This window comes from Cyanistes caeruleus, chromosome 1 (genome assembly GCF_971803275.1).
Source record: "Cyanistes caeruleus chromosome 1, bCyaCae1.hap1.1, whole genome shotgun sequence".
Classification (NCBI taxonomy): Eukaryota; Metazoa; Chordata; class Aves; order Passeriformes; family Paridae; genus Cyanistes; species Cyanistes caeruleus.
The window spans coordinates 26,988,919-27,001,990 of NC_141701.1; the positions used below are offsets into that span (position 1 = coordinate 26,988,919).

A 13,072-nucleotide genomic window follows, 5' to 3' on the forward strand; every position below is an offset into this window, starting at 1 on the left:
ATGAGACCACTGGCTTTTGGGTTTTGTTTGCTTCTGACACAAGAGTGACCTCTTACACCTTCCAAACAAGCACTGCTTACCCACGAAGGTGCTTGAAAAGACCCTAACTCACTGGTTTGAGATTATGTGGTCTTCCTAGAGGGGCTGCAGAACACCTAATTCTTTCAGTGATGTAGCCTTGGCTGAGGATCCTCCAAGTAGGTTTTGCTGCTGCCTTTCTGAAGGGTCTAGATCCAGAGACAAATTTTGGATACTTAAGTGAAATATATACTTTTGGATATTTAAGTGAAAGAGACACTTTTGAGCACTACCTTAGCAGATAAAGCTTTCTCATGTGATGAGTCACATTTTAGGCAGTGACAATGATGTTACTAAAGAAATTCTGCCCATAAGGATATGTAAGAAATACAGGCATAAAAATCTATCAGTGGTGCCTTTTTTTGCTCAGAGGTGAAAAAAATATGCCAAAAGAAAAGAAATTAGAAAAAAAGCCAGACATTCTAAGGGAAATGTACCTTCAACTAGTAGACAAGAACCTTTCCTCAGTATTTATTATGCTTGCAGGTGAATGTCATAACTAAACATAAGGAGGTTTGCATTTTTCTTCTCTCTTAAATCCCACTCCTTTGATTCACATGTCACTTTCATCAAAAGAGGTCACTAGAAAAACGTGGCATCAGCCATTATAATTTTGGCAGGCTGACAGTCAATTTTGTCACCTCCTACAACCCACACATCACATTACAGCATGATTCTATGACCATATTCAAAGCTAGCCAGGATCTGGTGCAGGCTCTGAAAAATGAGTCCTTGGGATATGGCTCTCAAGTTAACTGAGCAATTTTATATAGAGGAATGTGAAAAGGAATAGGAAATAACATTCTGTCTTTTTTCAGCATATTTCCAAAGAAGCGTTCTGATCTCTTTTTTGTTGTAAGCTGAATAAATCCTATGATTGGATTTTACAAATAAAACTGAATTTGAAAGGAAAGTCTGCATTCCTTGAAGGCCAAAACAATCAAGATTGTTATGTATTTTCAGATTCCTCCAGACCATAAGATCTATTACTGCCTCAAACTTAGGATGCAGAGGATTTGTGCCAGCATATAAACTGCAACATATGAGAAGCCTTATGAATCAGTGTAAAAATTAGATAGAGTAAAATGGTGAAGGAATCATCCTGTAAGTAATCTTTGTAATTTCTGGAGATACCTCACTGAAAGCTAAAGCTGTAGTGCATACATCTGGCCATGACTGTGATAATATGCCTAAGGAGACATAATTCCATAGAAAGTGTGAATTAATTTTCTTTATTAAGGTATAGTTAGTTAGAAGATACTATCACCTCTGTTTAAGAAAGAAGACAATAAATAGATATGAACAGCCTGAGCTCCAAAACCAATTTTTATCTGAGGAACAAATAAAGTCTTTTCACAAAAACCTCATCATTAAGGAAGAAAGGTAAAGAAGTTATAATTTTCATTAATCCATAAAAATAGTGAAAATTGTCAAATCTTACACTGTGAAAAACCAAAAATTATGAAAAGTGCTAGATTCAGCTTTTGTCTGACTACTATTAGAGCTCTAAAGAAAGATGTGCTACGCTTAGCTGTCAAGATCTTTGAATCACAAATATAAACTGAAGAAAGATACCTACAAAAAACATCTGCATACTACATTTTGCATCATGGGAATATCTGAATAGAAATGAAACCCAGACATTGATCTTTTTAAAATGTTACACATGACTTAATACAAAATAAAAATTTCAAGTGATATCTATTGATCTGTACATTCAAACAAATGGAGCAACTGACACTGCCTTTGGAAGAATGAAAATCAGTCCTTGGAATTCACTCTATGCCTATTAACTACATTGGGAGTTTAATCTGCACACACAGTGCTTTCAAACATTTTATTAGAAGTTCCAGGTAAAAAAAGACCAACAAAAACCAAACCACCTTGAAAAATAGTCCTGAAAAAAGGAATCTCTTCCTAATTAGAATGCTCCTAATTATTCAGAAAGTCATGCTTCTTTTTGTATATTCTTATGATTTAAGTACTGCACTGTTTAAGAATAAAAATAAAATCCTTTAAATAAAAATCTTATCAAAAGTTTGAAAAACAAATGCATATGTCACATTGTTTTACTGGAAGAAAAATATTTCCCTGAAGAAAAAAAAAGGGATAGGAGGTAAGACAGGATATACTTTCCTTGTAGCTAGAGAATATATGAGACAGGCTTGAAATCTCTGTACCCTCTGGGGTTTACCATAAATACAGCACCTAGTAAGCCCTGGCCAAAGCCCATGTAGCTAAGAAGCTAACTGCACACAGTCTATCTTCTTTTCTTCTGCACTCTTAATCTTCTTAACAGTGCATCACGGTATTCAGTTCCCTGAAGTGCTTTTAGCATGTTCAAAGTGTAGTAAAAATACCTCAATTGCCATTGCACATAGAAGTAAAAAGATGCATTGAAGCAGAGTAGTCATTTTACCAGGGTCAGACATGATTTTCTACCTCTACTGGTATCAAAATACAAGTTTTGGTGTAATCTGCTTATTATTTACAAAATCAGATCATATGAAGGGGTTTTAACATTCATTTAATTAGTCACAGACTAAGCAAACAGTCATTAACTGTGGATGTTAATAGTATGGACATATTCACAATGGCACTTTCCTTTAAATGTTTGCTACATTCCTTTTTCATGCCTCTTAATTATAAATTATATTCCAGCATAAACATTATATTTACAAAAAGCATTTAAACATATTGCTTCACATTTCTGAAAGATGACTGGGTATAGTTTGCAGAAATTCTTGCGAGAGATACGTATTTTCTTAAGAGAGATTACATATAAATATGTAATATTAATATTATAAAAATACACATTTTCATTGCATTATGGTTTTCTTATGCAGAACTTTGCCATTTTTAATAAAGAAAAAACAAAGCGACCTATTCTAAAATATTTTGGTAATCAAGATTTTTTATTTTTTTTTTTTTAATGAGAAAACAGTTCCCCTCCAAGAGGCTCAATATTCATATTTGGTTTGTATGTGGCTATTCTTTAAAATTTTCTGAATTTGTCAATTGAATCCACTAAAATTTTACATACTAAAAGAAAAAGTAACTTTTATTCTAATATTCTGCTGTTATGAGGAGATGTAAAAACTCACATCCAGAAGAAGCTCCCTATTGTCCAGACCTGCATAAATTGTGAAAATACTTTAGATATTAATTTATAATTTACTCATTCAAATACTAATTTTAAAAACAGAGTGAAAGATTAGCATGAATTGCATTTCTTTTAATCAGGTCATTGAGGCTAATAAAAGGGGGAAGTTCTAAACTCTTGCTGTATCTAATAACTGTGAAATAATCATGCCCAGGGGGAGGTTCCCAGTTACAAAACTGAAGACTGACCACCTATTACAAGGTTTGCTTCATAAGTGTCATTGAAGGGAAAAAACTTGTAAACTAATGAACAGTGTTGATTCATTCTTACAGTTACTACTATGATAGAATAAGGATTAAAAGCCATCCTTGCCAAATTATAAACCCCAAGGAGGGACATTTTCAATACTTTGATGTAATTGCTAAATATATCATTTAAGGAATAACTCAGAGGAGTAGGTTTCTGTATTTCTTGGTGCCTTGGTGATCAGCATAAGTAAATTGTAAGCAATTTGAGCTCAAATTCAAAGCTCAAAGACATAGACTAGTAATACATAAAGTGAAATTAAGGGTAGAAAGAGACAATTAATTAGTAAAGATCCTTGGTAACAGGAGCTTAATCTACATAGCATTAAAGATGCTTGAAACTGAATTTACCTATAAATTAAACCAAACCTGATTTATATAGGATGACCCAAAGCCTACAGAACTTCAATATCAGCTCCCAGTTATTAACTTTATTTTACTAATTTATAGAATTACCACTCACCTAACACTTATTCTCATCAAAATTCTAGCTAAGCAAAAAGTTGTATTGCCTGTAAACACATTAGAAAATGAAAGGAATATTTGTCCATGTTTTAAAATAATAAGAATGAGACAAGGTAGAAAGTTGCTAAAAAAAACACCAAGAGAAGACCTTTTTGTCATTCACTTAAAAATAAGTTCTGGACTGAAAAGAAATTAAACTTTTTGAGACATCAGGTATTGTATTTTTGGTTATTTATTAATTAAATATTTTCATTTCCTGGTTAAAGTACAGATATGCTAACAACATAAAACCTTATCTCTGAACATGAATTAAATGCTTAATATCCACTATGTAAAAGACTAGACACTTGTTTATCCTATAAAGAAAAAAAATCACTCTCCTCTGACATTTTGAATGAAAAGTGGAACTGTATATGATGCACCTGTCAAGACTAAAAATAACTTACAACTAACTTATTCTAAAAGATAAAAAGAAAAGAGGCTAATGATGACCAAAAAAGGTCACTGAAGTAGACCATGCAAGAAATTTCTTTAAGGCACTAATCAGACCTAAACCTGATTAACTGTCTAATTGGCTTGATTACTGATGGCAAGAAAACATGTGCTTTAAACCTGTTCATGGTAAAAGACTCATTGAAGCTTCAGGGCAGCTGAAGGGGCAAGATGTTTAGAAAACTAAAATCAGTATTTTCTAGACCAAAATTAGCACCTGAGATAACAGATTGCAAGAAAGAAGGTGCTCCTCCACCACCAAAGGCATCAACAGGCCAGGTATGGTTTTACTTGTCTATTATAGATTCTCTAATACTATATTTTTTTTTGTAGTAGGTATCTATGTAAGTAAATGCCAAAGGTTAGAATTTAAAATATACTTACTGAATATGCTATCAATCTTTATTTAGAAAAATGAAATAAATGTCTTTATTCTCCTATACCCTACCATCTTTTCTTTATGGAGAAAATACAATTTTCTCCTTTTGAAAGCTGCTTTCAGCTAGGGCTAACCTGAAATAGTACAGGCTTATGAGAGGTCGTGATCAACATTGCAAATGGAGAATTAGAGATACAGGTACTGCTGCTGCTTTTCATATGATGATATATTTTTATGCATCTTGTTTCCTTCTGGAAAGAAATGTCAGTGTGTCCTTTCTGAATATTAGAATGTCATGCAGGTATATATCAGCCTGCTTCCTGATAACCACTGGAAAGACAAAGTTATTTAGTAGCTTTTTAAGGAGGTCTTTTTTTTCAGCTTGGTTTTGATAATGTCAATCCTCTTGGAAAAATAAAGTCGTATTAGTTTACAGTCTCTATTTTTTATATAGTATTTCTTCACTGTAAAAGTTAATTCATTCTTTTCTATTTAATAAATGAAATATTTTAAACTAAAGCAAAAGGATAAGTACTCCTTCTCTCATTGCCTTTGAATTTTTATTTTTTCCCAAAAATTTCCCAAAAAGTGTTTGTTTTTTCCAGCTTGACATTATCAGAACTTTACAAGACAAAATGGCAATGATTTATGGTTTCAGCAAATAATTAGGGAAGTGAAAAGGGCTCTTTAGTATCAGCCTGAGCTACTAATCATTCATGCTTATTGAAACAATCAAAATTCCTCCATTATAAAGATAATTTTAAGTAAGCGGGTGTATCCATACTGCCATCCACAAAAAATGGCAAAAATATCTATGTTCAATAATCTTTATATACTGCATTGTTCATGCTTCTTTCACAGTTCAGTATTCTTGTGTCAATAAAATGCTGTTTTAAAAGAAGAAAGCTCCTGAATATCGACAGGTTAGTTCTGTGCAGGCTGATATCTCACTTGGCAAAACTCTCTAGCAAAACAGATATATTTAGATTTCTCTGGGGACAAGGATTACTCTTTTGGCAAGAATAATATCGTACATCAGGGCAACATTCAGGTTGTATCACCATCAGCCTACACTCTTCAAAACACTGCTAAAATGGAGGCACAAGAATGGATTAAGGATTAAGACATTTCCTGCCTGCAGGGAGATACCATCTAAAGAGTAAAGAATAAAGAGAAGTACATAATATCTGGTAACTTATTACTATACTAATTAATGCACTAATTTATGTATTTATGTATTTATGTATTAGGAGAGAGCTTGAAACACAGAAAACAACCCTTACAACAAAATATCATGCAAGAACCTTGAGTATGCACAGACTTTGATTGGAATTTTAATATACATACATATAAATATATATATAAAATTTATAATTCAGTACTCTATACATATGTATATTAGAACTTCTGTGCCTGGTTCTCCAAATAAAAACAGACAGGAAAACACAAATATTTTCATAGAAAAAAAACAAGCCCAAATTTATTCTCAGAAACACAAACAGAATGATGGTCACTGACCTAGGAAAGGAAAAAATAAAAAGTGCATGAAGACCTGAAACCTCCTGATGCCAAATAATTTTTCCATATGCTGATACAAGCAATCATCCTCTCCTATTAAAAAGTAAGCTGCAGAGCAGGAAAACTCATCCTATATGGGTAGCAAATGCTCATGGGCTTGATTAGCACAATGCTGTTATGTAGGATTGTGAGCACCTAGGACTCCCCATGCACATCTCACTCCTTCCTTCAAAGGCCACCCTGTTAAAACTGACATGAATCAAGGTACAGGCACACAAGATTTAGTTAATCTAAGTCAGCAAGTGTGGGAGGAAGTTAATTTTTTGCAGTGAAAGTTGATACCACCTCAGTATTTTGTAGAGATTGAGACCTGTCGCTGCAGTAAGGTAGCTCAAAGTACACCAGGTGTGCTGGCCCAACAGAAGGTTTAGGCAGAATCATGTCTAACTCAGAGATACACAGTGGCTTGTGAGAGGCAGAGCTGAAAAAGTCAGCTCTGCCAACAGGCAGCAGCAGAACTCCAAGCTAAGAAACTGGGTTTGCACCGAGGATGTGAAGATATCAGTTTTTAATTTCAATATCCATCACAAGTCCTTTGGCAAATCCATCTGGAAACACACAGAGCACCCAGGAATAATGGTCAGTGTTTGGCAGCTCAATCAAATTCCTACAAAAACGTTGCGGACATCAAACCACCCTTATTATTCTCAACAATGACAATCTTCGGTTTCTAATCTTGTGTATTTTTTTAAGGATGAAAATAAAACAACAAATGAACCACAGAAAGCAGAGGCCAACAATAAAGCAGAGCCTGTACCAAAGCAACAAGGTCAGTAATAAGCTATTTATGAGTTTTCAATGACTATTGGGACACAGTGTATGTATAGTCTATAGGATTGTAAATAAAGCTCTTGCTCTTCCTAATGCTCTGCCAGGAGCTCTTATTTTTCATTTGTAGAAGAAACTAAGATTTCTGAATTGTCATTGACCCCAGGCGAATGATTTGGTACAAGTACAGGAACAGTATCCAACAGTAACAAAAGGCAGCAAGCTTTCAAGCACAGTCCCCCACCAAAATGAGCTTTCCCCCTCTGATCAGTTAGTTTAGGAAGATCTATTTCTCCTTACTGCAATTTGACTTCTTAGAAATGTTAAAATATTTAGGTATTTAGTAGCTTAAGAAGAAAAAAGCATATTTTTAATGGTTCTTTAAGTGATGCTTCTCACATGTACCGGAAAAAACAAGACAACCTTGAAACTACCTGACATTCAAATATTTCACTGAACAGCCATTCCAAACCAAAAAAAAAAACAACAAACAAACACAAAGCAATGCTGCTAAAAATCTTTGCAGCAAAGCAAAGACTGAGGAATCTTCAGCTTTCTGTGATTAAAATCATCTAAGCAGAGTAGAGCAAGTGGATAAAGATTATAAGGAAACTTTCATATTCCTTACTTGTGTTTGTGCAATCATGGCAAGTGTCATAATTTCTTTCCTCATATAATGAAATTTCAAACAAAGTCCATTTAATGCAATTATCCTGTTATATAATGTCTGTAGCATGAAATCAAGGAAAAACAAAGTCTGACATGAATTAACTGTAGTAACAATGGAAAAAAACAAATTTTATATTAGACTTTTTAGTGAAACTAAGTCACAGATGCTATCCTATCACAGAATGGAGTATCACTATAGAAATTCTTTTTATTTCTATTAAAAGCTTAATGTAATTTTACACATTAGTATAACTCAAGATATATTTTGGAGTTTTAAACTACTTTTTTTCCTTTTATAATGTAAGTGTTGGTATAGTAGCAACTACACCATTAATTACTTCAGGAAATTATAATGCCACAGGCTCCATGGTTTTTTTGGGGCATTAATTTAATTAATTAATTAATTAATTTTGGAAGGCACTTCAAGTCTCATTTTCAAACAGCTGCAAGACACTGAGGGTATTAATGAGTTAGACAATGTCTATACAAACCAGAAAATTTACACAGGGACCCACCTAAAGAGAAGCTTAGGAATTTCACTGCCCTGAATGTAAGTCTCTGTCATCTGAGCCAAATAAGGAACTTCTTTATCTCTGGACAGAAAATGGAGGTGGGTCTAAAGCAGTTCACAGGAGGGTCTAGATAAAACTTCTGCAAAATTCTGTGACCTTATGTCAGACGTAAAATCATGTGGTTATCTTCTGAAAGAAGAAAATGAGAATTTGTGTGGGTAAGCAGAGGATGAGAGACTAGAGAAAGCATTTTATGCTGTATGTAGAAATTTGGAGACAATTATTAAAAGCACAACCAGGGCTCAAACAACATTAGTTAAGGCAGATCAGCTAAATGGAGAACTTCAAATGTGTTGGAGAAAAGTCTTTCCAAGGTCTTTCATTACTTTCTCTGTTATAATCAAAATAAAATACACCAGTAAAACCCTTAATCATAGTATCAGTTTGCAGCGCCATCGTGCTAAGTACAAATCAACATTCTGAGTAGAGCTTATCTTCACCCCCACTTCTTTTCACATGACCAAAACCAGTCATTACGTTCTCCCTTTCTCCATGTACTTCACAAAACAGCACAATGTTTCCAGCACAAATGATAATCCAGCAGGAAGTACCACTGGAGCCTGTTTGATTAAAACTTGGCCACTTAGGTCAGTCAGGAACATCTGGTACTTTTGGCTTCTTTGTTGGCTACTCATTGCCCTATCTCCACCTCTTCAGTTGCCCTCTCTCTCACTAGCTTGCTTTGCATAATTAGTTCACTATGTAATTAATTCTTTGTGCTTAGTCAGTTTGTTCCATAATGGATTAATATTTTTAATTTATTCCCTGCATTTTTTTTGTATTCTTAACAAAGTGTGATTCACCTAATTACAGGTTCTCTGTGATATTGAATCCAATTGCTATAATTTCTTTGCATATTTATCACTTCCCATAATTGACTGGCTGTACAAATGCTTCCCTTGTTTTACCCACTGCTGTTCAATAGCTCTCTTGGTGGTTATGCTCTTTAAAAGGACACATCCAGCCTCCACCTGCTAGCTGGTGACTGCATTATTATTCTCTGGTTTATAAGTTCTTTCATCCTCCTGATGGATAATTCCAGTTTGATTTTTTCCAATTACGTTTTAGTATTTTTTTTTTCAAGTCTGTCCTCATCTTTACATTTTTCCTGCACTAGAAATTAATCTGCTTCCAATATTCTGGGTTTTGATCTTCTACTAAATCACAAAGTTATTTAGTAGAGACAAGTGTCACTTGGAACAAGTGTCTCAAATATGTTTTCCAGAATCACAGTCACATGTATTCAGCTTTTACTAAAGAGCATATTGACATTGCTTTGTTCTTGGTAGGACTTGAGTGAGAAAGCTAAAATAAAACCATCATAGGTATTTCTACACATGCTGCAATTGCACCTCTGGATCATAAAGTAGACAGGACCTCCCTTCTGGGAGATTGCCATGTTAATCTTCAGTGATATTTAGTATCTTCAGAGCCTATATGCTTTGGAAAGTATCTCAAGTAAGCAGCGCAGCACTGCGGAGGAAGGGATGCTCAAAAGGAATTTCAATCCTCTCCAGACCCTCTTCTGTTCAGGTACTTGAGGAACAGTCACTCTTCCACCAAGAAAAAAAAGTAAAATCAGAAGCTGTTGATAGATGCTCCCTCTCATATATTAGCCTACCTGTTACTCCTTGCCTCTTTCAGAATAAGAGTTCAAACCCATCTCTCACACTCCTGTAGAGCTGCCTAACTATCTGTGTAAGACCTAGAGAGGTGTGGGAGGAGGTGCCCTGCCCTTGCCAGCCTCTGGGCCATCATGCAGAAAGCAATGCAAAACCCTGTGGAATCCAAGAAGTCAGAATGTGACATGGAGCATGTAACTCACCTAAACATGCATAACGGAATGAACCTAGAAGTTAATCAAAGCAGTAATCATGCAGGAAGAATGAAGGACTTTTATTTCAGTATGTATTTATATAACAATTGTTAAATAATTTTAAAAGGGAGGGGAAAAATCCTCACAACAAATATTTGACCCTATTGCAAATAAATGAGGCCACGGAACCAAGATCTTCTCTTCTCAGAGAAGAGTCTAGAGCACTAGCTGTTATACAGAATACGGTTGCTCTCTCTTCCTGGAAACAGAAATAAAGGGGATGTATTTATTGAGGGTACCAAAATCCTGTGCTGTAAAACCTTGGCTAATTCTGGTTAATTAGGTACCAACTCACTCTGCATGGACTACAACTGAGTTAAACCTCTGAGAAGGGTGATTTGAATTAAATGGGAAATTTTGCAGCTAAAAACCTCTGTTTGGCCTGTTATGAATTTGACTCTTAAGTTGTTCCAAAGCGGCTTTACAGAGCCTGTCCCTTAGCACCAGGAAATCCAGAGTTAAATAAGTGGTTTTTATTTCAAAAAACACAAATGAAGTATGTTATTTTATAAGCTGCAGCCCAATGAACTAAACCTGCCAATCCAAAGCAACTTTGAAATAATCTTATTCCTTGTTGCCTTATCCTTTATGCTCGTCACTGGCACTCAGAAAACAGGCAGCTATTATTCCCATAAAATGTTTTTTTTTAGAGATTACCAAGGACTTGAATATGTTTAATCAGCTTGCTTCCACTCCTGCTGTTGTGAAGTCTGTTAATTCCTCTCAGATCTTCATTTTTCACATGAGTGACGGATCTAAATGCTAGGAAAATAAACTCAACTTCTTCATACAATCTTTCTTTCTTTATAGAAAATAAATAATACTTTTGTTATACACTGAAGATGCAGGTTGAGTTATGATGGACCTACTTGCTGATTGTTTTATTTCACTTCTGCTGATTCCTGTACCTTTTTTTCCCTGCACATAGCATTTGTTCAAAAAACGTTGCTTTTAAATTCACAAAGGTGTGCATTTTTTAATTTCAGAGCTGAAGTCTTTTCTGTCCTTCATCCATAGGTTTCTTGGTTTTTTAATTTTTTTCTTGAGATCTTTGTGAGCCTAAAGCCATTTTTTTTTATTTTTTTTTTTTTTTTGATTGCTCAAGAACATCTCTATGAGGCAAGGACAATCAGGCAAGTGGCTAACTATGTCAGAAGTATCACAGGGAGTTTTAGACTGGTTCTCTTATTCCCATTCAATTTCTCCAAATGCAAAGTCAGTCTTTACTCCAGCTATTCAAGAAAACCTGCTCTCTGTTACTTTGCAGGCAATACCAATTAAAAGACAATTTGAGACTTCTAGAATATTTTGAAATACTTAACACTTTGCAAAAAGAGGAAATGTCCCCAAAAAATCACTGATTTTAAGGGCTTAAAATTATGTTTCTAAGGCATATACATCACTTCTAGAAAGAACAAAGTACTCAAACATTAGTCACTCTTCCTCCTACTAGCAGACTCTACCCATGTCTTTATATAATGTTTCCTGTTTCAAACAATGCTGTCTACCCTCAAGTGTTTCCATGAACCATTAAAATTGCCACTGCTGTTTGTATATTGACTAAATTAATTCCATCATGTAAACATGTTGTAGTTTAGCCCCAGCCAGCAACCAAGCCCTACACAGCCTCTTACTAACTCCCCAGCTGGCAGAACTGGGGAGAGAATTGGAAGAGTAAAAGCTATAAAACTTGTGGGTTGGGACATTTCATCAGTTTTTTAGGGAAGGCAAAACCCATGCACACAAGAACAGCAAAACAAGGAATTAATTCACTTTCCATTGTCAGGGATGTCCAAGAAAGCAGGGTTCTAATCCTGTGCAGCTTGGGTAGATAGATTCTGTCCTACTTCTTTCCCCCGCTTCATTTACTGAGCAGTATAAGAAGTGTCATATGGCCTGGAATATCCCCCTTTGGTGAGTTTGGGTCAGCTGTGTTTTTCCCAGCCCCAGTCTCCTCTCCAGCATGGCAGTATAAACAGCAGGAAAGGCCTAAGCCCTGCTCAGCAACAGCAAAAACCTCTTGATGTTATCAACCCTGCTCGGCACAAGTCCAAACATGGCCCCAGCACCAGCCACTGTGAAGAAAATTAACTCTACCCCAGCTGAAACCAGCACAGAGCACAAACATCAAGCTACACAAAGTTTTCAAGCAACCAACCATGTATTCAGCAGAAGAAATATGAAGTATCCCTTTATCTTTGTCTTTTTGTCTACCATGACTAATTCTCTTCTGTGTTTCTGCCAAGTATTGGAAAACAGGTCAAGAGAGTTCAGGCCAATCAGATTTGCAGGATTATTTTTCATTACTGAAGGAACAAAAAGAACAACATAAATGTTCTTTAAATCAGCTTTGCTTACATTAATCCTGGTAATAAACATCAGAAATGAGTGGAAACATTTACAACTATGTATTACATACATAGCAACTCTATAATTAGTACTACGCTATCATTGTGCAATCATATAGTAGCTTTTAAGTATCAGCATATTTTAAAATAACATTTTTGCAAAAGTCACTAAGTTAGCAGTAGAAAGAAGTATTTGACCATATATATTTAATTAATATAAAATAGACATTATGCATGGGTGTTCTGATGGAAATACTGCTTCCACCAAAGAGAAAGAAGATAAATGTGAGTCAATGTTTTATGAATCACCCTGTAAAACAATATATTGTGGATTCAAAATTAAATAAGATTATGTCAGCTGATGATTAATTTGAACTAAAATGTGCTTTTGAACAGACAAAAGAAGAAGTCCAGGAAACTCTATTTTTCTATTAGTAAC

The 13,072-nt window shown here is 34.9% G+C and overlaps 1 protein-coding gene across 1 annotated transcript in view; it reads left to right on the forward strand.

Annotated features, from left to right (window-relative positions):
* The first annotated feature begins 4,589 nt into the window (after positions 1 to 4,589).
* Positions 4,590 to 13,072, forward strand: part of CNGB3 (cyclic nucleotide gated channel subunit beta 3) — a 58,490-nt gene continuing 50,007 nt past the window's right edge. Inside the window, exons 1-2 of the mRNA XM_086883563.1 lie at positions 4,590 to 4,722; positions 7,094 to 7,169. Coding sequence (XP_086739689.1) covers positions 4,615 to 4,722; positions 7,094 to 7,169 — 184 coding nt within the window. The 5' untranslated portion in view covers positions 4,590 to 4,614. The remainder of the gene's footprint in view (positions 4,723 to 7,093; positions 7,170 to 13,072) is intronic.